The sequence below is a fragment of the Eublepharis macularius genome, chromosome 6 (genome assembly GCF_028583425.1).
Source record: "Eublepharis macularius isolate TG4126 chromosome 6, MPM_Emac_v1.0, whole genome shotgun sequence".
Taxonomy (NCBI): Eukaryota; Metazoa; Chordata; class Lepidosauria; order Squamata; family Eublepharidae; genus Eublepharis; species Eublepharis macularius.
In genome coordinates, this window is record NC_072795.1 from 51,775,868 (window position 1) to 51,803,828 (window position 27,961).

The following is a 27,961-nucleotide window of genomic DNA, read 5'->3' on the forward strand; positions in this document are numbered from 1 at the left end:
CGTACAATATAGGCTGCTACGTTTTTCTTGTTCTAGGTAGTTTGGTAACTTTCTAGAACACTATTTTCTCTCCCCACTCCCATGCCATGCTCTGCTTGGCTCTACAGCCCATAAGCAGCTGGCTTGGATGAACTCTCTTCATCAACAGATCCTTCAAGATACTCATAGGGTTGCCAGCTTCCAAATGTTGGCTTCAGATCTCCTGTGATTACAATTGATCTTCAGGTGACAGAGATCAGTTCCCCTGGAGAAAATGGCTGCCTTGGAAGATGGACTCTATGGCATTATACCCAGCTGTGGTCCCTCCTGTTCCAAACCCCACCCTCCCCAGGGTCCACTCCCCAAATCTCCAGGAATTTCCCAACCAGGAGCTGGCAACCCTAGGTACTCACCATGTTTTCCTACTGATCTCATTTTTTTAAAAAAAAGTTTTTTTATTTTAAATTATTTTAAGTAATCAGTCCAAGATATAAGTTTTTAGTTATTCTAGAGTACTTTTTACCAAACGTGCCAGCTAAGCACAAGGGTATGTGAGAGACACTTGCAATTGTAACTGTCTTTTTTCACTCTGACTGCAAGCCACCATCTACTCACACTCATATGGATGTCCTACAGGCATCTTTGGGGGCAGAGATCTGACTCCGATTTGTGCTATACAGATGATAAACATCCTTTAAAATATGGTATAGTGTATGACTACATTATACATAGGAATTATTATCTAATGCTATAAATGTCTTAATAAATGTTCATGTTGCACATTGAGTAAAACCTTGTCTTAAAAAGCATTTCACTAATCCCAAAACAGAAAATATTTTATGGGACTTTTTTTTTTAGTGTTTGTCCAAATTTCCAAATTTTTCTACCAGTAGAAATTGAAAAAAAAGTTTATTGGAAGAAAACTGTTTTTTCCTAATTATTTTATTTTTTTTCCAGGCTTTCATGTCTGTAGCAGCATCTCTCACTCATGACTTCTGATTGCATTTAAATTATAAAACAGTGGTCTTGCTCCTGCAACCAACACTCTGAATGAAGGCTATTGAACTAGCTCATGGCACTTCGTTTCAACATGATTAGTGCCTTAAAAATCATGTTTAGTTCAAAGTGTTGTGACTGCTTTTTAAAGAAGCTCCTCTTCTCAAAGAACAAGAACCGACATTAAAAAATAACTGTTTTGATCAAACTATTCCCCTGCCCCTTGTTCTAGGTTTGTGAATTATCACTTGCAATTTTTGAGCTTGAAATAATGTAGAAATATGGCTTGAAAAATACTGAAGCTATAATCCCAATTATGCTAAATACAGGAACTCTGTTGCTTCACTGAGAAGCTGAAGTCTGGGCTGCAGATTGAAATCTATGAAAGCAAAGCATTATTTCGCAGTCCTCTTCGGCTTTTAAGCTGTTGGCCAAAACAAGTAGTTATTTGGAAATGGCAAACAATAAAATACCTGCAGAAAACATGGATGTTCAAATGAAGAATGAGCAAGATCTGGATGCTCTTCAAGAAGATTTTGAGATGAGCGGTGGATCAAATGAAAATGATACCAATGAAAATCATTCCTGTGGGCACAAATCTCATAGTGATGAAGTTGATGAAAATGGGAAAGAAACGGCTATGATTGTGGAATCTTTAGACAGCTGTAAAAGGTACTACATAATTCCAATGTGAAACCATGGCTCTGATCCTTGAGACATACATACTAGGATATTGTATATCTTTTACCAGCGGAACTACAGAGTCATCTGTTGTGTGAGGCATGTTTGTCCTGCTTTGATGCCTGTCATTTGAATAACCAGATTTCATTGTTAGTTTGTGGAGATAAGGTGGAGTATAAATATTGTAAATAAATAAATACATTTAACTAAGTGTATATCATGTTACCAATATAGTTGGTTCTGTGGTGGCAGAACATCTTTTAAAATCGTACAAAGATTAGTTCCTCATTACCTATACTTTTATTTCCCTAGCCAGAGAACATGTGGTAAGCTAGGCCAGCTGCTAGAAGGTATTATTGTCGTAGTCAAAACCCTTAAACATTGGATTAAACAAAGAATAAATTAAGGTGACTGCAGTGGAAAACAAAACTTCAGTCTTCATATCGCATAGCAAGACAAATAGTTTAGAAGTATTTATAAACTTGTTTCATTTTCTCCCAGATGCTTGATTTATTTCTTAGGACCAGTGTTTTTGTTATTATTTGCTATAAATGCTCAGATTGAGGATTAGTATTATCTAGCATAGTGGGACACTGAATTTTTTCTCGATCAAAACAGATCTTTAAAATGTCATATTTATTGAGACAATTTTAGTATGCTGAAGCTTTTCTTTTAAAAGCCTGGTTGGTTTGAGGCAATTCAGTTGAAGATAGGAATATCCAGATAACGAATTTCTCTATTTTGGGTTTGGTACACATTATTATTGATCTCATAACTGGGTTGAGGAATTTCATGCTCCAGTCTGCTAGACCCTCTTTCAAGAAGAGCAAGATTCAAGTCCAGTAACACCTTAAAGACCAATGAGATTTCTAGAGTATAAGCTTTTGAGAATTGGATGAAGGGGCCTTGACCCTTGAAAGCTTACACCCTGGATAATCTCATTGGTCTTTAAGGTGCTACTGGACTTGAATCTTGCTGTTTTACCACAGACCAACACAGCTACCCACCTGAAACCTTCTTCCAGAAGGCTGTCTCAACCAGGTTTCAGATCTTGAGAAATCTGTTTAGTTAGGATGAAGTGTAGTTGTGTTTAGTGCCAATGTATGTCAGCCCCCAATTAAGACTTCTGGTAGGGAATTTGTACCAAAAGCAGCCGTGCCTAAAAACTGGGAGTCCATGATCCCTTAATTGTCCATTAAGAGATCAGAAACACAGGGCCTTTGAGTTTTGCCATTCACTACATCATATTTTCATGGCTGTCAGACCTGAAATTATCACTACCCGCTTACCATAGCCTTATTTTTAAAATGCAAACTGTTCATTTTTTTCTGAGATGCTGTCACCAGTGTTATTGGTGCTGTTTGATTTCTTAGGGTTCTGACATCCAGCTAAATTACATAGGTCAATTTAACTTTAGCTGGCTTGTTCTAGCAATACTAATTGTGGTGTTTCACTCACAGTTCCGATATATATACTGGACTTAAAGAGTTAATTAAGCTACAACAAGTTGCATATTAATTTCAGTGGGCTTAGGCTAGAACAACTCTTCATAGGATTGCACTGCTGGATGCCTAAGGATGGCACATTCAGAACATCATCCATGAAGTAATAGTTGCAGTGTAAATGAAGAACTGACAAACCATAATCTTGAGATGGCCCGTGTAATAGAGATGGGCACGAATCAAATTATGACCCAAAAAAATGCACGAACCAGGCCAGTTCGTGGTTCGCAAACCAGTGGCTCGTAGAAGCTCGTTTCCATGAACTTCCACGAACTGGTTCGTTTAGGACGTAATTTACCCAGGGAAATGGCCGTATAAACTTTTCCTGCCACTTGCAAGCGGCAGGTCCCTTTAAACTATCAGCTGGCAGGCAGCAGGGGGGATCCCCCCACGCTGCCTGCCATCTGATAGTTTAAAGGGACGGCAGGGCCCTTTAAATGGCCCAAACCCCAGCCTGCAGGGCGGTGGAGGAGGCTGAAAATGGCCTTCCTGCCCCTCAAATAGTTGCCCTGGGCCCGCGCAGCAGCAGAAAAGGCCAAAAATGGCCTTCCCGCCCCTCACGGGAGGAGGGGGAGGATGCTGCGGGCCCGCAGGGCAGCTGAGCAAGGTAAGTGTGGGGCTTGGGGTGGGGCTGTGGTTTGGGCCGTTTAAAGGGCCCTGCCACTTGCAAGTGGCAGATCCCTTTAAACTATTAGCTGGCAGGTGGGGGGGATTCCTGCCCCTCTTTGATTTCCCTGGTTGATTGGGGGAAGGGGGAGATGGAATAGAGGTAGGGATCCTTTTGTATGTTTCAGCCATTTCCAGTATTCTTCCAGATTGCCTGGCAGGGATGAGCATGGCAAGCACTTTGCTCCAGTGTTTCAAGTTCTGTCTTGCAGAAGATGGAAGTTGGGTTGGTTTGGCTAAGTGGCCATCTGAGATGTGAGATGGAGTGACATGCAAGGCTGGAAAGGGCCCTTTAAATGGTCAAATGCTCCTTTCCCTGCTGCTGCTACGTGACTGGAAAAGGGCATTTAAACCCCACGAACTGGTTCGTGAATGTGCCCCAGTTCGTGGTTCCTGGTTCGTGAAAACCCACAAACCACGAACTTCATGGTTCAGTTTTTTTGTGCTTCATGCCCATCTCTACTGTGTAATACAAAAATGGTAAATCTTTCATATCTTGAACAGCATACTTAAAGTATTTGTGTTAAACTTATCCTTGCACTGTTAGTTGAGTATGCATTACAAATTTGTGCTTTGCTTAGTAAAGAATTTTAAAACAGTTGTATTTATTTTATGTTATCTAGCAATGAATCGTCTTCTAAATCCCAAACCCAGAAAGAACTGATAAAAACATTGCAAGAGCTGAAAGGCCATCTTCCTCCGGATAAAAGGATCAAAGGCAAATCTAGTATCCTGGCAACTCTGAAGTATGCACTTAGAAGTATTAAGCAAGTTAAAGGTAAACACATATTATATTTCCATTAGTACTGGAGAAAATTGAACTGCACTATCGAGCTAAAGAAAAAAGATTTTTAATAATGAAGAGGTTTGTTACTATCCTGATGTGACTCCTAGCAATTTTGTAAAAACTTGAACTGAAACACAATTGCTTAATATTTTTTTATTATTCAATGTGCACATACATTTTAACAGTTAAAGGCACTGCACAATGACTCTTCAAATTTACATGTACGTGTGTGTGTATAAAAGGTGCTAACTGTTCAGCACACACCTAGGTAAGCTAGTAATGCAAGTATCAAGAACTTTGAAGGTGTCTTTAAGCATACATAGGAGGGAGGTGGTAGTTTGTCCCTTCTCAGTACCTTTTTAAAAGACTAGGAATTCTTCCTGATGTTAGCATTCATATACTTCAGGGAGGTCTCACTGAAAGAAGCCTTATTTAAAATTTTTAAATGGATGTCAAAAGGGCAGTGTTTTAGAGCCCCTGCTGCTTTGTTAGAGTGATAGTGGTGCATGTAACATTTAAACATGTCAATTTGCCATGAGTGTAGGACGTCACGCTATGATGTGGTAGAGTTCTACCACAATGCCTTTGCTCTTTGGGCTTCTAGGAAAAGCCTTATTCCCAGGCAGTCTTCAAACATGGCATATTAACACTTCTTTTGTCATCACCTGACTGTTTATTGTATTCACTGCATGTGTACTCCTTTTCCAGTGGGAATGTGCTTATGAATATCCCAGAAAGGAGAGTTAGGTGGGTGGGAGCCACTCATCATTAAGCATTAGAATCACTTTGAAGTTCCCTGTTTGTCCTTTAATATCTGCTTGCCGAGGACTTCAAACCTTTTGAAGTAGAGAAAACAAAACCAGTTTGTTGAGGAAAACTGTGTTGTCTTAATTAAATCTGAGTTGTTTTTCTACTGTAATCAGAACTCCACTTCTTAACTGAACATGAGTGTAAATGGTACCATTTTAAAAATAATTTACTTCCCTCACATAGCCAATGAAGAATATTACCAGATGATGATGATGAATGAGACCTATCCTTGTAGTCTTGATATATTATCCTATTCTGTGGAAGAGGTTGATAACATTACTACAGAATACATCATGAAGAATGCAGTGAGTAGCCTCACATGATAGTTTTAACAGTTTAGATGTGTGTGTGAAATTGCAGTGTTATTTATGAACCTATTAGTGGGAATATCCATTATGAATGTGCACTTTTAGATACTAGGAAAGCCATCAGTATCAGTATTCCGATATTTGGGTCCAAAATGCCAATTTAGTATTCAGATGTTTCCCAGGAAATTTGAAATTATTCAAAATTATTCAGCTCCATTTTTCCTCAAGAGGGAATTTGGAGGGGGGGGGCGGTTAAGCAAATTACACCAAAATTGCAGTGGAGCTATTGCTGCATGTCCACTAAAACCCCTCCAAGTGTTTAGTTGATTGGGTGAGGGGGTGCAATTCTGTAGGCGCCTGAATGAGGGGACCCCTGAACAAAAAATCCAATGCATTCTCCAAGGTAAAGATAAAAGCCTAAGAGCCTTAGCCAAACACACAAATGTAAACAAAAGCCTCTCAATTCAAGAACCACCAACAAAGCCCAACGGAACCAACATCAAACTAGAGAATCCCAGCAGAACCTATGCCAAACCAGAGAATCCTAATTGAATCCAGGGACACTGTTGCAAGCTCAGCAGAACCAGTGTCACTCGCAGAAACCAGGTGAATGCACCAAGCCCAACAGAAACAACATCAAACCAGAGAATCCCAGCACCCAAATTGACAAGCCAATACTAAGGCAGCCCGCCAGACCTGGCAGAGCTGCCCCCTCCCGCCCATTGTCTAGGAAACCTGCACATTTTTAAAACACCAGCACTGAGATCCCCAAATACACCTGACTATTTGGAGGGTTATTCAGGAATGGCAATATCAGTACATCCAAGAATTATTCAGTGTTCCCAAATATACCTCAAAATCCCAATAAGGTATTTTTAGGGTATATTTTTGGACCAGACTAATTTTTTTTAAATTATGTATTGGTACTTATCTTGTTTGCTAGGATATGTTTGCTGTTGCTGTTTCTTTGGCTACTGGAAAAATCCTGTACATCTCTGATCAGGCTGCCTCCATTCTTCACTGTAAGAAAGACTTCTTTAAAGATACCAAATTTGTGGAATTTCTGGCACCTCAGGATGTCAGTGTGTTCTACAGTTCTACTACTCCCTACAGATTGCCATCCTGGAGTATTTGTAATGGAGTTGGTAAGTTCAAACAATGTAAAAATAATTTAGGCCAAATATATAAAGATGCCATTTACATATTTTTTTTAAGAGAACCACATGTGCATTAATGGTTTTCTTGCATTTTTTAATCATTACCTGTGGCTATGGGAACTTCAGCGATGAGATACAACTAGAAAGCACAGGATTGTGTACGTTCTTCCCTCCCCTCACCCCACAGCTGCCTCAGCTTCTCATTCCTCTTTGGTAAATTTCTCTTGTCCTGATGCACTTTCTTCCTAAATGTTGAAATGTTTATGTTGGGCTGGAACCATGAGTACAACATGCTTTTAGTGGCAGGTCTTAACCCTTTGATCCAGCAACGCACTAAGACCCCTGAAATAACAATGGCTTGGATTCTGTAATTCTGCTCCACGAGCACTCTTCTGTACAGGCATTGCAGGGGCAGTCTCCCACTGTGGAACTTGTTTCCTCTCACACTAGGTACAATTCCACTATTTTTTGGCAAGCTCAAGGCTCTGTAATGGAAGGTTGCCTCTGCAACACCTGGAGAGAAGTGTTCTGAACAAAGGCATAGGATTTAAGCTATAGCTGAGTGTCAGAAGAGCATCATGGACAAAACACCAGAGGCACAGGGGCTGCAGTAAAGAGAGCAAAATGGGCAGAATTGCCCCCATCTTTCTTCTGCTGGTAGAGAAGGTATTACGGAGCAAGGTTTCCATGGTGCAGCAGAGAGAGTAATTGCACCTGATATCCCCTCCTCATGTGGTCCCCCTCCATTCTCCCCAAAAGCCAACACTGATCCCCAGTGTTGGCTTTTGGGGAGCTGCTAGGAAAAGAGAAGGCAGGGAAAGATACTTGACCACAAATAACTTTCAGTACTACTAGCATCTTCTGCTTCCTGTTTGTAGGAGTTGCGTGGTATTTTTCATGTTGACTAATTAGAGAGGTTGACTTTTGAATAAAGTACACGTTTTTAAATCATGCTGCAGAATATTTTTATAAAGTACTTTTAATTTTCTTACAGAGTCTGCCACCCAAGAGTGCATGGAGGAGAAATCTTTCTTCTGCCGAATCAGGTAAGGGAAATTTTAATTGCCAGTTGGAAGGGGTGGAGCCAATTTGTTTGAATGAGTATGTTCATCAATTGATGTCTTGATTAAACTGGCACAAATGAGTTCAAGAATATTATCTAGAGGCTGAATCTAACTCTATCATTTAACAGCTGACTCTAGAAAGTACTGTTGACTGACTTCATAAGTAATCATTGTTATATTCCAAAGAGGCCCAAGTGCATGTTCTTAAGAAATGAGAAGCATGCTTTATACAGAGACAGACCACTGGGTCATCTAACTAGATACTGCTAGATACTGGCAGTGGCTGTCCAGTATCTTACCCAGAACGTCCTATCTGATCGCCTTCAACTGGGCATGCCACTCAAGGAACCTAGGTACATCTTCGTAAAAAGCATGTGCTCTACCATTGAGCTGTGTCCCCTCCCTTTCTGTGGGCACCTGCATTGGTTTCATGGACTACTGTTCTGCAGTCTCCTAATCGTGACTGATGACTTTTCAGGAGCCGTTCAACTTAGCCATAGGAAGGGGAACTGAAAATTCCCTATGTGTGCACAGAAAACTACCTGCAGCTGTTTAACTTGCTGTGTGTCACTTCAGCTTCTTCTAAAGAGCTGTTTGTACTTAGAGGTTATGCAAAATTTAGAAACTAAGCTGTTTTGCCTTTTAATTACTAGTGCAGGGAAAAAACATGAAAGCGAGATCTGCTACCACCCATTTCGCATGACTCCGTATCTTATCAAAGTGCAAGATGCAAAGAATACAGAAGATCAGCTTTGTTGTGTGTTGCTTGCAGAAAAGGTGCACTCTGGCTATGAAGGTACCAACGTGGCAATTATTTTGGGATAAAGAAAAAGACTTGATATTATACAATATCTCAACTGACAATATCTGTTGAGAAAGTTACTTATGATAGGTAAAACTTTAGTTTTTCCATAAAATCTCTCATCTGAAGACCAATCTGTCAAAGAATTCTTCCAATGAAACCTCCAGTTCAGTGTTAACCATACTTACTTGAAATGAGATCTATTAATTTCATGCTTAAATGTTTTCAGTGAGATTTTAATGTTACGGATTGGTAACAGTAAGTAGTTTGTTTTAATTTTGGCCAGCTACCTAATCCTTACTGTTTCAGATTATAGATCCATATAGTTACTACATTTCTAGAGTAGCAGCTGCATAGCTGATGACTGCTATCATAAGAACTGATCACTGTGGTGGAATAATATCTCTGATTTATGAATGTATCAAACTCTAAATACATATTCTGTTTCTACTAAAACTGCGTTTACTTTCTCTTTCAGCACCCAGAATCCCTCCTAATAAAAGAATATTTACAACAACTCATACACCAAGTTGTTTGTTCCAGGATGTAGATGAAAGGTGAAACTACTGAAACTATTGTGTTAAACTACCTTAAGTTCCTCATGACAATAAGTCCACCAGCAATAGTGACTAAACTATTAAAGCCAGCATGAAATTTCTGTGTGTGTGGCTGTATTATACTTCTATCTGCAGTTGTGGGGGTTTTGCAGTTCTCAAATAATGAAACATCAGCAGAAAAGTTATTAGTATTTTTGTATCAGTGCTGGCATTATTTTTTATATCTGGGGCAAAGTGAAAGAAACTTAGGCTGCATTCCTGTGCACAATGTCCTGAGAGTAAACTTTGATGAACATAGGAGGGCTTATTTTGCCTAAAAATGTATAGGAGTAACATATGTGACTGTAAAGCTATGGACTGCCTTTTGTGATAAGACAAGGGCAGATAGTTCCAAGTCTTAACCAGTGGGCAATAAGGGTAGTCCACCTGAGCCCTGCACTGGGGGAAGCCCTGACTATGTGTGATAAAGGGTGACAGTAAGGAGGGAGAGTATACTTCCTCAAGTAACTAGAAGCCAAAAACCAAAAAAAGGAAGTATGCCAAAGCGTAACTCAGTACAATATTATTGTCTATACCACAGTACAATTATCAATATATCTACATTGAGTTTTCAATGATCTACAGCAATTCAAACATACATGCATAGAGAGAGAATAAATTTCAATATAGTAGAGTTTTCTCCAAATTAACTTATAGCGCCCGAAGGTATACAGTTCCAAAAAGGCTGGTTGGTAACATCCAAGGTTGCAAAGTTGCAAAGGACGGGTGGCAAAGCAGGTGGCAACGAGCTACACCGGTCTCATTCCTTCGGCTCGTTTCAGAAATAGTCCTTCATCAGGCCACAGTTATCCTACAATTCATATTAAAAAATGTCAATACCAAACCATTCAGGAATATCCCGGTGGTTTCATATCTCCAGCCATACTTACTATTTCATCAGGCGAAATTCATGTAGAGAGTCAACCATCAAACAATATCAAATGCTGAAATCAGATGACCAGGGCACGCACTTCATCAATTAAATACAGAAGCTCAAGGCTAATTAACAATTAACATTACATAACTGCATTTAAAGGGACTTGACTACCAAATCTATTGCACTTTTCCCAAACTCATTTCTATATTCCATTAACATCAGCAAGGCCAACATGAATTGCACATCAACCCACAATCAGGAACTAGACCAATAAATACATTGCACTTTTTCAGAACCGTTTCTATGTTCAATTATCTCACATGCGACCAATATAGATTATACAACAGGGTGGCTCTCAGAGATTCTTGAGAGAGTACCTTCCGACCGATTACATCACCAAACTACATAAAATCACTACGTTTAAAGAGGTATATCTAATAAATATATTGCACTTTCCTCATTGCACATTCCCCATTGCAAACCAAAAATAATTTCAGTCAGAGGGAAACAATTTGGTGAGGGGGGGGGGAACCCAAATTAAAGGAACACCGAATAATCAATGTCATTATTCAGACCCTCTGGTATCATGGTGTGTAATTTAAAAATCCACCTAATTTCAGCCTGTAGGAGAAGGCGTTTATTAAAACCAGTTCTCTTAACCACCTCCAAGACAGAGTACCTAAAAGTTCTATCAGTTCCATGTCTATTCCGCAGATGTTGATAAAGGGGCGTATCTTCACTCTGGTTTCTGACCCTCGATATATGTTCCTGTATGCGTGAACGCACAGCCTACATATAGTAATGGACAACTGCACTGTAAGAGATACACTACATTATTAGTGTTACATGTGGAGAAGTCCCTAGGTGTTATAGGGTACCGTAGGTTGGGGAATTTCATCTTCCTGAGGTCTACGCAGAAGGCACACACACTACAATGCCCGCATGGAAAGTGTCCAAGCGGTAGGTTATTTTGTTTAATCGGGCTCAAAAAATCCGAATGTACTAAGAGGTCCTTTAAACTCTTGGTCCGACGGTATCCTATTTTGGGCGGAGTTGCACAGCCTGGAATATCTAAAAGGACCCGCCAGTACTTTTTGATAATTCCCACTATTGATTCGGCCAGGGGAGAGTGGTCAATTGCCCAGGTGATACCCGTTCTCCCTGTATCGCGTTGCCTATAGGAAAGCAATTGTGAGCGGAGCGATCGATCTGCTCTTAATTTGGCCCGGGAGATCACCCAAGGTGGGTATCCCCGCGCCATAAAATCATTTGCCATTCTACTAGCTTCTTCCTGATAATGACATTGAAAAGAAGCATTTCTTTTAATACGCAAGAATTGCCCCACCGGGATGTTCTTTTTGAGAGCTGTTCGGTGGTAGGAATTATACTGTAGATAGGCTGCCCTATCTGTGGGTTTCTTAAAGGGCCTCACTCCTAAAGACGTGGCTGACCTCTTAAACACCACAACATCCAGGAAAGGGATGCTATCCCCACTCCCCTGATGTGTAAATCGTATATTTTCATCCAAGTTATTCAGCCATTCTACAAAACTCTCCACTGCTGCAGGAGTGCGCATTATGCAAAAAATGTCATCTATGTATCTCTTTATGCAAATAATCTGTTCAAAAAATGGGTTGCTTTCCGGGTCATATAAGTACTTGTTTTCCAGAGACGCCAGATTATTTGCATAAAGAGATACATAGATGACATTTTTTGCATAATGCGCACTCCTGCAGCAGTGGAGAGTTTTGTAGAATGGCTGAATAACTTGGATGAAAATATACGATTTACACATCAGGGGAGTGGGGATAGCATCCCTTTCCTGGATGTTGTGGTGTTTAAGAGGTCAGCCACGTCTTTAGGAGTGAGGCCCTTTAAGAAACCCACAGATAGGGCAGCCTATCTACAGTATAATTCCTACCACCGAACAGCTCTCAAAAAGAACATCCCGGTGGGGCAATTCTTGCGTATTAAAAGAAATGCTTCTTTTCAATGTCATTATCAGGAAGAAGCTAGTAGAATGGCAAATGATTTTATGGCGCGGGGATACCCACCTTGGGTGATCTCCCGGGCCAAATTAAGAGCAGATCGATCGCTCCGCTCACAATTGCTTTCCTATAGGCAACGCGATACAGGGAGAACGGGTATCACCTGGGCAATTGACCACTCTCCCCTGGCCGAATCAATAGTGGGAATTATCAAAAAGTACTGGCGGGTCCTTTTAGATATTCCAGGCTGTGCAACTCCGCCCAAAATAGGATACCGTCGGACCAAGAGTTTAAAGGACCTCTTAGTACATTCGGATTTTTTGAGCCCGATTAAACAAAATAACCTACCGCTTGGACACTTTCCATGCGGGCATTGTAGTGTGTGTGCCTTCTGCGTAGACCTCAGGAAGATGAAATTCCCCAACCTACGGTACCCTATAACACCTAGGGACTTCTCCACATGTAACACTAATAATGTAGTGTATCTCTTACAGTGCAGTTGTCCATTACTATATGTAGGCTGTGCGTTCACGCATACAGGAACATATATCGAGGGTCAGAAACCAGAGTGAAGATACGCCCCTTTATCAACATCTGCGGAATAGACATGGAACTGATAGAACTTTTAGGTACTCTGTCTTGGAGGTGGTTAAGAGAACTGGTTTTAATAAACGCCTTCTCCTACAGGCTGAAATTAGGTGGATTTTTAAATTACACACCATGATACCAGAGGGTCTGAATAATGACATTGATTATTCGGTGTTCCTTTAATTTGGGTTCCCCCCCCCCTCACCAAATTGTTTCCCTCTGACTGAAATTATTTTTGGTTTGCAATGGGGAATGTGCAATGAGGAAAGTGCAATATATTTATTAGATATACCTCTTTAAACGTAGTGATTTTATGTAGTTTGGTGATGTAATCGGTCGGAAGGTACTCTCTCAAGAATCTCTGAGAGCCACCCTGTTGTATAATCTATATTGGTCGCATGTGAGATAATTGAACATAGAAACGGTTCTGAAAAAGTGCAATGTATTTATTGGTCTAGTTCCTGATTGTGGGTTGATGTGCAATTCATGTTGGCCTTGCTGATGTTAATGGAATATAGAAATGAGTTTGGGAAAAGTGCAATAGATTTGGTAGTCAAGTCCCTTTAAATGCAGTTATGTAATGTTAATTGTTAATTAGCCTTGAGCTTCTGTATTTAATTGATGAAGTGCGTGCCCTGGTCATCTGATTTCAGCATTTGATATTGTTTGATGGTTGACTCTCTACATGAATTTCGCCTGATGAAATAGTAAGTATGGCTGGAGATATGAAACCACCGGGATATTCCTGAATGGTTTGGTATTGACATTTTTTAATATGAATTGTAGGATAACTGTGGCCTGATGAAGGACTATTTCTGAAACGAGCCGAAGGAATGAGACCGGTGTAGCTCGTTGCCACCTGCTTTGCCACCCGTCCTTTGCAACTTTGCAACCTTGGATGTTACCAACCAGCCTTTTTGGAACTGTATACCTTCGGGCGCTATAAGTTAATTTGGAGAAAACTCTACTATATTGAAATTTATTCTCTCTCTATGCATGTATGTTTGAATTGCTGTAGATCATTGAAAACTCAATGTAGATATATTGATAATTGTACTGTGGTATAGACAATAATATTGTACTGAGTTACGCTTTGGCATACTTCCTTTTTTTGGTTTTTGGCTTCTCTCTGATAAAGGGTGACAGCAGTAGGCTGCTCACACCCACCCTATCAGGAACTTGAGCATTCGACTCTGCAGCAGCTCACCCATGCCTCAGGCAGCCAGCTTCTGTGGCGACGGCAGCTCCCACCTGCCTCACATAGGGCAAGGGCTGCCCCTTGCTTAGACCCTGGGGGTAGGCCCAGTCAGGGGACCTGGCAGGGAGTAGCAGTGATTCCAGGCCCTATCCTGGATTTTTGTTCAGGGCCCCAGAACTACTAAGACCACCTCTGAGCAAATGTGCATACATAAGAACATGTGGACACAAACTCTCTCAAATATACACAGAACATATCACGATCTGATGCAATATTCAGAGTAGTCCCTCTACCAGCCCTCTCCTCTCTTGTCATTCCATTCTTTTCTATCAACTGGTCATGCCCAATATTAGAGCCACTAATAATTCCTTGAGATCTGAATAGTTTTATCAGCAGTAAGAGGAGCTGCAGGAAGCTGTGCAAAAAGAGTTGCAGGCCAGTAATAAGGCTGTTTCTCTGGAGAGAATTAATGCCTTTGGCCTTGCACAAGTTTGTACTCTGTTCATCAGAGCCCCTGCGGGAATGGAAAGTGTCTGCTTAGGTGAGCTGGTAAGAACCTCTAATCAGGTCTTTCTCTAGCACTTGTGGGCTGCAGGTGAGGACCTCGGCAGTCTTTAATCTTGCATGCTTGCTTGAACACCTAGAATAGTGGGGCCTGATTGTATGCTTTTCTGCTCAGGAGATTAGGGAAGCCTTGCCTATTTTGGGGCCCTTCTATATTGACTGCAGTGCCTGTTACCAAGAACGTGAAGATGCCAGCAGGAAGAGTGAGTGCAGAGGTTTGGCCTCCACAGCAGGTTGGAGTGCAAGAAGAGCAGAAATTATAATTTGGAAAATGATTCAAATAGGTTTAATAAAGAACTAAATAGAAGGCTCTGCATTTTGGGGATATATGGAAGGAGCAAGTAGAGATGTCTAATGGATGAAAATGAACTCTTCTGCAGCAAGGAATTCAAAACAGGGAGAGAAGGCTACATGGAGAATACAATAAGGGTTTGTGGGGTTTTTTGCAAGATGCAGAGCTAGGAATGTGCCATTCAGTTGAGCTGCTGAAACAATTGGGTATGGTGGCCATCTTGTCCTAGTAATGACAGTGCTTAAGCATAAGGAGTGAGATATTTAAGAGTTTGGTAAAATGTATATGCTGTTTAATTGCCTGTTATGTGATGACAGTCTTTTTAAATCTTTTTAATTAGAGCGGTACCTCTTTTGGGATACTTACCTCAAGACTTAATTGGAACTCCTGTCTTAGTGCATCTCCATCCAAGTGACAGACCTTTAATGCTAGCAATTCACAAGAAAAGTAGGTTCTTTTCATTTTGGATAGTGTGTTTTGATAAGGTTTGGTAGCAAGCAGAAAAATAAAGCAACACAAAGGATTCAGATTTTCAGTCTTCATGTCTTTTGCTAAATTAAGGAGCATCATCTTCTTATGACATCTGAAATAATAATACATCCTCTTCCTGTCTACCACTGTTCACTGCAATCTCAAATCTGTTATATGCAGTACTTTTTTTGTAAAATTGTGCTGGTACTGATGATGTTCTCCCCTCTCAGCCAAAGTTCCAAATTCCCAAGAGGTGTTGGTATTCCATACCAGCATATACCTCCTAGGCAAAAGCCCTGATTATACAAGATTATGCTACATTTGATATGTCATCAATGGACCTGTTTCTTTTTTTTCACCTTCTTCACCCTTATAGCTTCTGCTCTCAAAGCCTGACTTCTGCTGGGTGTTGGAGATGAAAAATGCAATTAAGTCTGCAAACAACAATGGCTGACTAACTTAGTAGTTCAGAGGGAACAAATTCACTAGTCACTAGCAGAATTGAAGCTTCATAGACATCAGTCCCACAGTTTTTGAAGTATTCCTGAATCCTATTCCAGTCATGAACCATCAGGAGGTAGCAGTAGCTAATAGCGACGCCTTTGCAAAATTTTCATCTACTGAGAAGCTTTAGTACTCTTCCTTTCTATTTGTAGCTCCTTATGAACATATCTTATTCTCTGTTTTGCTGCCTTTAAAGTCTGTTCAGATGCTTCCACTAGTGCTGGACATGAAAAATGAATGGATCATTGGGAATACATTGCACAAGTGTTTCAACATCTGCCCTAGCTTTTGTAGTATTCTGTGCATATTAATGGTGGGGGTGGTTTTAACCCATGAAGTCTTATACTACTTGACCTTTGCATTTTGTTTGTTTGCCTTAAGCCATCAGGCATATTCAGTGCTTACAACCATACTTATTGCTGAACTTCTCCCAAAGTTTCCTTTTTGTTAGTCACATATGCCAAGCAGCAGTAACCTTGAGGGGGTATAATGTGTCCTATCTTTCAGCAGACAGATCCACACACCACCTCCTCATCACTGTGGAGTCTGTAGAACCAAAGCAGCGGAGTAGCCTTTTAATATCAAGGGATGCTGCTTCTTGGGCACCAGAGTTCTCTCTCATTATGTGCATCATTTGTGCATGCATACATGGCTTTTTTGTGCCACAATATTGCCATTAAATCCAGCACAAGTTTACACATACACATTCCTCTTTCATTTGTTTGTTCTTGGCTTTCTTCAGGATTGTGAGATTGTAATGCTTTCTAGGAGCAATATGCAGCCCATTAAGAAGATTTCACAAAAACATTTCACAAAACATCAGTATTGAACAGAGTACTGCTATTTCTAAAAATATTTTGCAATCATTTCCTTAAAGTTGAAGCATGCCTCAAATTTTTGTTACAGTACTTCAGTGTGGTGGACAACCATTTGATTATTCACCGATCAGGTTCTGCACTAGAAATGGAGAATATGTAACTCTGGATACTAGCTGGTCCAGTTTCATCAATCCCTGGAGCCGAAAGGTTTCCTTTATAATTGGAAGGCACAAAGTTAGAACGTAAGTAAACGAGTGGCCATCAAAATGAAAAATGTATGTGTTCTTTTGGGGAAGCATCTGTGCATTGAAACAAGGACATAAAGTGTCATTCACAAACTGAATTCCACAAGTTTCTGAGCAGTGCCACCTTATTGGGAACGTTTATTTCCCAGCTATCCCTTTCTTTTCCAAGAACTGATCTTCACATTGCAGCTTCCCTATAGGTGCCACTGCAAGCAACATCTGCAGCAGCTTCTCCATCCAATGTGATGTATACTGCTACTTATGATGTGGAGGATCTCCCCACCCACAGCAACCACTGCCCTTTTCTGGATGTACAGTGGTGGCAGGGAAACCATCCCCTAAGTACAGAGGGTCCACATAGTAAGCAGCATTGCACATTATGACCACTGTGTGGAGATGCTGTTCCAGCAACCTCTGCAAGGGAGTAATGATGCCTAGATGAATCAGTATGTAATTCCAAGCATGCACACACGCACACTAGCTACCTTGCATAAGACTGAGAGCTACTAGCTACCTTGCATAAGACTGAGAGATCAGCCACCCCATGTATTCATACAGCCTGTAGCACAAATCTTAGAGAGCCTTGATTGCATTGTAAGGCTATTTTACAGCGTTTCAACTCTTTACTGTGCATAATTAAGATACCTTGTGGCTACATTTAGGATTGTGCTGAATGATATTTTAGCCACTGTATATTTAGTACTCGTAATTATGGAGACTTTTTTGAAACTTGTAGAAAATGCAAAATTCAAAAGTAAGTAAATGCCATGTTCTTGTTTCCATGTTTCTGAACAGAACTTGTTGAGTGGGGGAGGGCATATAAAAACTAGTTATTCACATTTCTCTTTTAAAGTGTGGTACTGTACAGTAAATGTTTTTAACAAGAAACTTATAAGTGCTGCAGATCTTTCCAATCTTGTCAAGACTTACTTCAGAATGAAGAAATCCTATTTGGAGTGAGTAAGCCTGAATATTTTATCAGTTTAAAAGTTTGTAGATGCAGTAGAGAAAAGGGGCTGACATAGCTGAAGTTAATCTACTTGTCATACAGCATATTATTTGATAATTTTTACAGAGGTCCCTTGAATGAAGATGTGTTTGCACCTCATTACACAGAGGATAAAATTCTGCACCCTAGCATTCAAGAAATCACAGAGCAAATACATCGGCTACTGTTGCAGGTACACTTGCTTAAACTTTAAAAAAAAAGTTTGAATGAGTATAAAACCTGTGGGGTAGGCACATTCTGTTTTCCTTGCTTGCTTACATGAGAAAATTTTACCATTCTTTTTAAAATTTCGGTGCAGAACCAAGCCCTATTCATCAGATCTTGTGTATTGAAAACTCCAAGTATACTGCAAGATTTGATTCCAGTGGAATCTAAGAGACTGACAAGACTTTCAGAGTGTATGCTTTTGAGAGTCAAAGCTCCTCTCTTCAGACACCAGACTGAGCTCCCTTCTTCAGACACTTTGGCTCTTGAAAGCTTATACTCTGAAAATCTTGTTGGTCTCTAAGGTTCCACTGGACTCAAATCCTGCTATTCTACTGGAGACCAGATACTGCAGATCAGATACAACTGGGTGCAGATGACTTCTGGTGGTATCTGTTGATGGATGGCCAGCCCGACTCTACCCCAGATGCCTTGGCTAGAGCTTTGGAAGCCATGACTGGATGGTTGAAGCCGAGTCAACTGAAACCGAATCCCACGACAATGGAGATCCAGTATTTGGGCCGTGGGTTGTTGGGTTCAGGGAACCGGCTCCCAGCCCTCGATGGGGTGCCACTTGCTCCTGTTTTAATGGTCAGGAGTCTGGGGGCGATTGTGGATGCCTCCTTATCTATGGAGGCCTAGGTAACAGCAGTTGCCAGATCTACCTTTTTCTGCCTGCTGCAGGCCAGGCAGCTTGTCTCCTACCTTTTGACTCATAACCTAAAGACAGTGATCCAAGCAACAGTCACCTCCAGGCTAGACTACTGTGACTTGCTTTACACTGGGCTTTCCTTGGGTCTGGTCCAGAAATTACAGCAGGTCCAGAGTGCAGCTGCATATATATTCATGGATAATCTGTATAGGATGCACATAACACTGGTTTTACAACAGCTGCACAGGCTCCCTGTGTTCCGGATCAGATTCAAGGTTTTGGTTTTAACCTATGAGCCCTGAGCAGACTGGGACCAGTGTATCTGTGAGACCGCCTCTCCCTATATGTGTCCCAGAGAACGATTTAATCAGCTGATAAACCGTTGCTGGTGGTCCCTGGCCCCAGGGAGGCTTGCCTGGCATCAACTAGAGCCAGGGCCTTCTCTGACCTGGCTCCAGCCTGCTGGAACTCTGTCTTCTGAGACCTGGGCCCAGTGTGATGTATCATCTTTTTGCCAGGCCTGCAAGTCAGATGTTCCGCCGGGCATATGACTGAGGCTGGGGCAGGAATGAGCCTTCCAACTGGTAAATTGAGAGGGGTAATGTAACCCCTCCATCCCTCTCCAGTTCTCACTGGTTGGTTCATCTTGTTCATCTGGTTACCTTCCTCAGCCCTGTGAAGTGTGCTGGCTGGGGTTAAGAAAATATAGCTGCCATTTAGGGTGATGTTTTATTGAACTGAACTGTCTGTTATTTATGATTTTATTGTTGGTTTTAAATGTTGTTATCCACCCTGAGCCCATTCGTGGAGAGGGCAGAATACAAGTTAAATCAATCAACCAACATGACTACTCACCTAACTATCCAAGTACATTAAATCTGAATTACACTATTTGAAATATGTAAGCCAAAACCAGAACAGTTTTATGGCTAATATTTCCCCAATATAGTTTATGGAATGCGGAGCTAGACCAAACTACCTGAATCTCAAGGGCACTCTTCAGGTAGCCCTCCCTGAACCCTACAAATATATCCAACTCTCAGTCAGTAACTAATCCCACCCCCCCTTCATAGGTACCTTTCTGCATTGTGTGGAGGCAACCCAACGTGAATCTTACTGGATGACATAGATTATATAAACCAATTTCGTTATGTCAGTAGTCCTTGTTTTGAGACAGGAACTCTTTGATTTCCCTGGTTGATTGGGGGAAGGGGGAGATGGAATAGAGGTAGGGATCCTTTTGTATGTTTCAGCCATTTCCAGTATTCTTCCGGATTGCCTGGCGGGGATGAGCATGGCAAGCACTTTGCTCCAGTGTTTCAATTTCTGTCTTGCAGAAGATGGAAGTTGGGTTGGTTTGGCTAAGTGGCCATCTGAGATGTGAGATGGGGTGACATCAGTATGTTAATAGCACCCGGCTCTGTTTCTCTTGGCCATCCTATCCAGATGAGACAGTAGGCATAGTGAACAGATGCTCTGAATCTATATGAGTTGAATGGAGGCTAAAAAACTAAATTGATAAGTGATGACAGTACTGATGGTGGTTTTAACTTGACCATGTAAGTGCTGTATTTAACCTTACTGGATGGGATTGCGCCCCCTCTTAAAATTCAGGCTTGTAGCTTAGGCATTATTACAACTTCACTTGATGCAGCCTCTTCTGCTGGTGTTAATAACACATGGGTTAAATTAATATAATGTTTCATACATGGGTCTGCCTTTACTTAGGGCAGAAAGAGGGCTATAAAATGAGATAAATACACACAAGCTACAGATGGCCCAGAGTATGGCGACTAGATAGTAACCCAGTATAATTAGTATATTACTTCTATATGGAACGATCTCTATTGACTCCTAGTTTGTTTCCAGGCAGAGTTCAAGTTTGACTTATAAAGCTTTAAATGCTCTAGGATTTGAACGTGCATTTTCCCACACGAACCTGCCTGCCAGCTAAGATGGTAATCAGTGGTCTTTTTTCTGAAATCTCCTTGCCCAGTGAGGTCACGTGGGTGGCTTCTCAAAAGAAAGGTGCTACTGGACTCTTTGATTTTGCTACTACAGACTAACACGGCTAACTCCTCTGCATCTGTTCTCTGTAGTTATGTACCTTCTATGCTATCTTAGGCAATTATTTATTCTTACTAGCGTGCTTTTTTCTGATTGCAACCATTAAACATAGACATATAACTTTATTATTATTACACTTAGCCTGTACATAACAGTGGCTCTAGTGGCTATGGAAGCTTGGGCAGCAATGGATCGCACGAACACCTGATGAGTGTGGCTTCATCCAGCGACAGCAATGGAAACAATAATGAAGATAGCCAGAAGATATCCAAGCCTGTAAGTCTATCTAAATAGGTAAATACTTTGCCATAAGCCAAATTCTGTGGGGGTTGGATCCATTCTACTGTCAGTTGTGTGTTTTTTCTGGTACAAAGAGTTCTCTGCTGATGGGGAAGGTTCTTCAGTGCACAGAACTGCCAGCAGGAGGAAAGCATCAATCCCTGTTAGCAGAACAGAGCTGCAGTTGCAGTTTCATATTAACAGTTTCATCTGCTGGGAAATTGGAACAGAGGCATTCAAGTAGTGAACCAGCAAAGCATTGGTCTCTTACCTGAACTCACCAGCAAGCATTGACCATATGTTGCCTAAGAGGGTTTTTAGTAAGTTTTTAATTTTTTGTCTTCAATTTAGAACTTTTCTCAAGATAATTATAAAAATGGAACTGTGGCCAAAAATAAAGGAGGGAACCTCTTCATTGATTCCAGATCAACGCTTGACAATCAGAAAAAATCTTACAGGGGTAAGACAGTGGGGTTTAACAACAAATTTCAGGTTTCATTTGCATCATCTTTAATACTTATCTTTAATCAGGTACATTTTACTCAGTATGGTAATGTGCAGGCAAATGCACATAGTAAAGAACTACAAAACCAGAGAGCCAGCATGGTGTAGTGGTTTGAACGGTTAGGATCTGGGAGAACAAGGTTCAAATCCCCACTCCACCTTGAAGCTTGCTGGGGATGACCTTGAACAATCACACACTCTCAGCCTACCTCACAGAGTTGTTGTGGGAATAAACTAGAGGACAGTAGACTTATGTAAACCACCTTGGGTCCCTGTTTGGTGAGAAAGATGGGCTTATAAATACAGTGAATGAATAATGTAGTTGTCTCTTTGCACTGTTTGCCATTATTTGGGAGCTTTTCACATGCTACTAACTCCCTGATGACAGAATGTTATTTCTGCCTGGCCAGGGAAAGATTATACTTCGAATGTTTCTGTTTTTATATTATTCAGAAAACTTTAGTGACTGTTGCAGTTACAAGAAAGGTGCCACTCAGTCAACTGAAAATGATGCTGTTGGAATTGCTTGTCAAAAAAACATGGCTACAGAAGAACTGGATTGGGTGGAACAGCCTGTGTATTCATATCAGCAGATCAGTTGTTTGGATAGTGTTATCAGGTGTGTAGCAGTTCATTGTCACTAAATCACTAGCAGTGTGTAACTGATTACTACTTTTTTAAAAAATGTATTTTTTCTCAAATTTTATTTTTCAAAAAATGATTCTTATTTTAGGTATTTGGAAAGTTGCAGTGCACCTGATACAGTGAAGAAGTCGCTGCCTATATCAAATGCTGTCTCATTGGATTCTGAAGCATGCAGATTGAAAGCAAAGAATAACACTAAAACATCTACAGGTATTGCTGGACTTTTTTCATGGAAGAAAAGCTAGCTCCAGTTAACCCATGTAGGTAACTGGAGGTTAATTTCTTTTTTTTACTACAAATCTCCATAATACTATAATACAGTTGGCATGAATCAAATACAATAATTGCATGCCCTACAAAGGCATAATAATATTCCAGATTCTCACTTTTCCGTTTGCATCTCAAAATATTTGAAGAGCTGTTAGTTTATACAAACGAAATTGCTGTTCATTCTGGATTATAATACATCCTGGATAATCAGCAGAATGATGGATGTCATTGATACATCATTTTTATTAAATTTTCTCAAACGGTAATGTTTACTGAAAATGCTGAATCCAATAACAGGATATATATTGCCATACACTTGGCTCGACTGAATATCCCTGAATAGGGCCCCCTGCCAGGGGCAGGGGGAGTACACTTTACCAGGGTACAGAGGGGCCAGGCTGCAGTCCCTGTTACTATGAAGAAAACGTGGAGAATACACTGTAGATCATGTTTAAGAATAGTTATAGAAACTTGCTTTCTTGTATCTATTGTTCAGATCTTGTGAGATTTGCTGGAAGCAAGCAGTGTAAGAGCAGCAGTTTCAAGCAGCATGCTGAACTCCTGGGCTTCTGGGTCTATCATCAAAAAATACCAGTCTCAGAGTTCCTTTTGCACAGGCAGGAGGGAGGGAAGGACACCTGATGGGAAGGGCAAGACAAAGCTCCATAAGACAGTGGAAGCAAGTACTCCTTTTTCTGGTCGGATTTGTAGGCTCAAAATATGTGTCTAATTCACTCACAGTCACAAACACACATCCTCTATGCTGCTTGTCTAGTGGGGGCTATAAATACAATTCAGACAGCTGGTAATTAAAGAGGTAAAAAAGGGAACAAAAACCAATTGGTTTCCAGAATGCTCTGTGGGAACCCATGTTCCATGGCAGTTCATTGGATGAGCTGGTGGAGGACTGGCAGGGCCGGCTGTCCGAGGCCATTGATGAAATTGCTCCCTGTCGTCCTCTTTGCCACCGTAATCGCTGAGCCCCCTGGTACACAGAGGAGCTAAGGCAACGAAAGCTGGAACTAAGACGACGTGAACGTGCGTGGCGGCGATCTCGCGACAAGGAAACAAGAACATCTTATATATTGCTTATGAAATTTTATAAGATGGCAGTGAAGGCTGCGAAGAAGGAATTTTATGCAGCCTCCATTGCATCAGCTAGCTCACGCCCAGCTAAACTGTTTAATGTGGTACGTTCATTGGTCCCCTTCCAGGTGGAGACCACCAACATTTGAATTCAGCCATAAGCTGTGAGGCTTTTGCGAGCTTTTTTGCTGATAAAATCTTGTCTCTCTGCCACGATTTACCAGCGACAGTTGATACAGTATGTGAACTAGAGGCCCCTTGGTCATCTTCGGAGGCAATATTCAGTCACTTCAGCCCTCTTTCGGGGGAAGAGGTGGACAAGATTTTGTGGGGAATGAGGCCTACCACATGCCTCCTGGACCCATGTCCGTCATGGCTGGTGAAAGCCAGTGTTGACTGATTATGGGACTCTGGAGGCCATTGTCAACATGTCCCTGAGATCTGGGGTTTTTCCCAGAGCACTTAAGGAGGCTGTGGTGAGGCCTCTTTTAAAGAAACCATTGTTGGATCCAGCTGACCCGCTCAGTTACTATCTGGTCTTGAACCTCCCGTTTCTGGGAAAAGTGATTGAGCAGGTGGCGGAGAACCAACTGCAGAATTTCCTGAAGGAGACCTCGGCTCTAGATCCCTTCCAGTCGGGTTCTCGCCTGGGACATGGGGTGGAGACATTGCTGGTTGCCCTCACTGATGATTTTCGCAGGCACCTGGATCGAGGTGGATCGGCGCTGCTGATTTTATTAGATCTTTCAGCAGCATTCGACACAGTCAATTATGACCTTTTGACCCACCCCCTTGCCCATGTGGGAATTCAAGGGACAGCACTACAGTAGCTTGTGACTTTTCTTCATGGTCGGGGACAGAGGGTGGCGCTAGGGGATAAGCTATCGTCCCAGCGGCCACTAGTATGTGGTACGCCGCAGGAAGCGATACTCTCCCCATTACTGTTCAATATCTTTATGTGCCCCCTCGCCCAGTTGGTGTGAAGTTTTGGGCTTCTTTCAGGATGACACCCAGCTATATCTGTTGATGGACGGATGGCCTGGATCTGCCCTAGTTGTCCTGGAGCATGCTTTTGAAGTTGTGGCTGGATGGTTGAGGCTAAGTTGGCTGAAGTTAAACTCTGTGAAGACGGAGATCCTGTACTTGAGTCGCGGAAACGTGGATTTGGGACCCCGGCTCTCTGCACTTGATGGGGCAGTGCTTACACCAGCTCCAAGAGTCAAGAGCGTGGGGGTGATCTTGGATGCCTCCTTGACAATGGAGGCCCAGATCACTGCAGTTGCCAGGTCCTCGTTTTTCTATCTTTGATAGGCCAGGCAGCTTGCCCCTTATCTTTCGCCCTGTGACTTGACTACAGTGATCCAGGCAACAGTCACCTCTAGGTTAGACTACTGTAACGCACTCTATGTAGGGCTTCCCCTGAACCTGATCTGGCGGTTACAGCTGGTACAGAATGCAGTGGTGCTTGTCATCACAGGATTGCCGATGCATGAGCATATAACGGCAGCACTGCATCAGCTACACTGGTTACCGGTGGAGTACCGAATCAAGGTCAAGGTTTTGATACTAACCTATAAAGCCCTATGCGGACTGGGACAGGCATATCTGCAGGACCGCCTCTCCTCATATGAGCCCCAGAGGACTCTTTGCTCTAGTGAGAAACATCTGCTAAAGGTCCCTAGCCCCAGGGAGGCCTGCCTGGCATCTACCAGGGCCAGGACCTTTATAATCCTGGCCCCAGCCTGGTGGAATGCTCTGTCTAGTAAGACCAAGGCCCAGCGGGATTTGTTATCTTTCCTCTGGGCCTGCAAGACAGAGCTGTTCTGCCAGGCATATGGGCGGTGCTAGGCGGAGCCCCCCTGGCCGGTTGATGGTGGAATAGGCCCTCCCTACTACCAATACCCCCATTTAGTAATCTGCTCTGGAGATGGTTAAGGTTTGGTCGGTTGGATTTTGTGCTGCTGTGTTCATGTTTATATTGTAAATTGTGTAATTTTCGATGTTTTTGTGGTTTTTAACTTATATAAGACATATTATGTATTATGTATTTTGTATGTGTTTGTAATCCTCCCTGAGCCTGCTGGTGTCGGGGAGGGCACAATATAAATAGAAAATAAATTAAATAAATAAAACAAAAAGAAATCAAAGGACACCAATCTAGCTTCAGTTTTTCAAATTGGACAAGTGTAGGAAATCAGAGATTATGCAGGGATTGTTCATTGGAAGTAATGAGAATAGACACACACTCCAGTGTAGCTCTGTAAGAATACTTTACTAAAAGGATAAAATAGGGTTACTTTAGAAGAAAATAATGAAATTGGCAATCCAAGCAAAGGCCTTCAATTGCGGAAGATGGGCGTCCTGAGTAGACTCACCAGTGCATAGCTTCTGCTTCTGTCTGGCTTGAAGATAAGTGCCTGTATTGTGCTTTGAGTTTTGATAAGCTATAGTTAGTCTGAATGTTTGCACTTTCAAGGACATTTCTTTAGTGAACTCTAGTGTGTGTTACATGTCAAGTAAGTTTGCTAATTAAGTAACACAAATAGTTTAACTCTTTCATGACTGAAACAGAAACACTTGCAAATTCCCAACAACAAGACGTTCTTACAGTCAAGAAACAATACAGTAAAGATTTCTTAAACAAATCAGAAAGGTATTCAGTGTCAACATCTTTCTAGGCCCTTCCGCAATTTATGGAAAATGAATTAGGTATAAAGTGTACTGAGAAATCCTTTTTTAAAAATCCTCCATGCCATTAACAATTTATTCTCTAAGTTATATCTTGTAAGATAATTTGAAAAATGCGTGAATATGAAGCCCTCTGTCAATAATTTGATACAACATTGTCTTTTTGTTACATTTTTTTTCTTTTGTAGTCTTGTTTTTTATGTTTGTAATGTTGAGGGTGGTTGTTTTTTCTTCCTTTTTTTGTTTGGAAAAAATAATAAAATAAGGAAACAATACAGTACCTAGGGAAGCATATGAACAAAATCAAGATGAAAATGATGTAAGTATAGAGATTTAGTCTGTGGCAACTGATTTTTAGCAAAGTGTGCAAAGCCCTGTGGATTCTCTGCACACTGACAGTGACTGTAGCAGATGCTGAAAGTTTTAGCAAGCGAGCACTCATAAAAAATTGCAGGCATTCTGTAATGAGAGAAGTCCAGTTAAGCCATCGAGCCATCTTTTCTACTGAGTGTGAACTGGCAAGAGAAATTGACTTTGAAGGAATAAATCATGATATTGTATGAAAAGGGCCTGAAAAATAAAGCTTTAAGTTAATTTGCCTAATCTTTGCGGCCATGTTATCCACTAGAATTTTTTGTAAAGATATTGACAGGATAATCCCTTTTTAATAATCAAAAAGCTACAAAATAATTAGCAAGTTTCTAGGATTCCATAGGCTGGTTTTTCTGATTGTTATTAAACAATAGTAGCAAAAGTAGGCATTTTTCAGAAGTGTATAATATGTAACACTAATTGCATAATTGGAACTTTTGTCACAGTTCATGAGATTGTATGTGTAGGATGACGGATTGTGGAGGTAGTGTGTGTGGGGTCCATTTTACAAGTTTATACTAGGCATGGAAAAATGATGCTTGGGTCCTGGCCCTTGGAACATTTTTTATCAAAGCTCTTGATGCTGTGACATTCTTTCTCTAATAACATTTCGAAAGTAAATGTTTACCATCTTCTAATAGGACTTCTAGACTTATGAGTTTAGCACATATTCTCCCTTGTCTTGGGCTCAATGGAGAAAATGCTCAACTTGAAGATGTTGGGCTTATTATATAAATGATTGCATGCTGGTGTGACTCAGCCAAGAGCTGCCTTGCAAAGTAGCCTTCTTAAGCCTGGAATTAGATATCGGAGCTATAAGCTTCCGTATCACCACAGATGTCAACCAGTGACATCCAGATCCTGTGTTAGCCTCTGATTTTAATTTGCAGCCATTCTATTGCTTGGAAGTACAAATACTAGTAATTCATATTTTTAAAGTTACATTATATATAGTATATCCTGGCTTTCATTAAGCAGTGATACATTTATAAAGCAGGAAAATTTAAATATAGAAGCCAAAGTATAAATAGTTAAATGGAGGAATAACTCACGCTCATCCTGCAAAGAATTTATTTTCTAAAGCTGTGTTATTAGCAGCAAGGAAGCTATTTGTTAGGCAACTTGAGGCACTGGCAAAATGAGTGACAGTTCTGATGAATTCTTTTCCTGTCCCCCATTTCCTAACTTTATAAACCAAAAAGAGTGGCAGAGTTTGTGTTTCAGAGGTTCTTGATGAAAAGTGAGAGGAACTGTGAAAATAGAGAAATAGCTGAAGAATTGCTGAATAAGTG

General features: G+C 41.1%; 1 protein-coding gene across 1 annotated transcript in view; it reads left to right on the forward strand.

Annotated features, from left to right (window-relative positions):
• Positions 1-27,961, forward strand: part of PER2 (period circadian regulator 2) — a 47,317-nt gene that overhangs the window by 7,921 nt on the left and 11,435 nt on the right. The window contains exons 3-16 of the mRNA XM_054982972.1: positions 1,305-1,647; positions 4,448-4,602; positions 5,605-5,726; positions 6,673-6,874; positions 7,881-7,932; positions 8,604-8,746; positions 9,231-9,309; positions 15,196-15,302; positions 16,737-16,890; positions 17,969-18,074; positions 20,967-21,101; positions 21,456-21,564; positions 22,062-22,227; positions 22,342-22,463. Of these exons, the coding sequence (XP_054838947.1) occupies positions 1,430-1,647; positions 4,448-4,602; positions 5,605-5,726; positions 6,673-6,874; positions 7,881-7,932; positions 8,604-8,746; positions 9,231-9,309; positions 15,196-15,302; positions 16,737-16,890; positions 17,969-18,074; positions 20,967-21,101; positions 21,456-21,564; positions 22,062-22,227; positions 22,342-22,463 (1,870 nt within the window). The 5' untranslated portion in view covers positions 1,305-1,429. The remainder of the gene's footprint in view (positions 1-1,304; positions 1,648-4,447; positions 4,603-5,604; positions 5,727-6,672; positions 6,875-7,880; positions 7,933-8,603; positions 8,747-9,230; positions 9,310-15,195; positions 15,303-16,736; positions 16,891-17,968; positions 18,075-20,966; positions 21,102-21,455; positions 21,565-22,061; positions 22,228-22,341; positions 22,464-27,961) is intronic.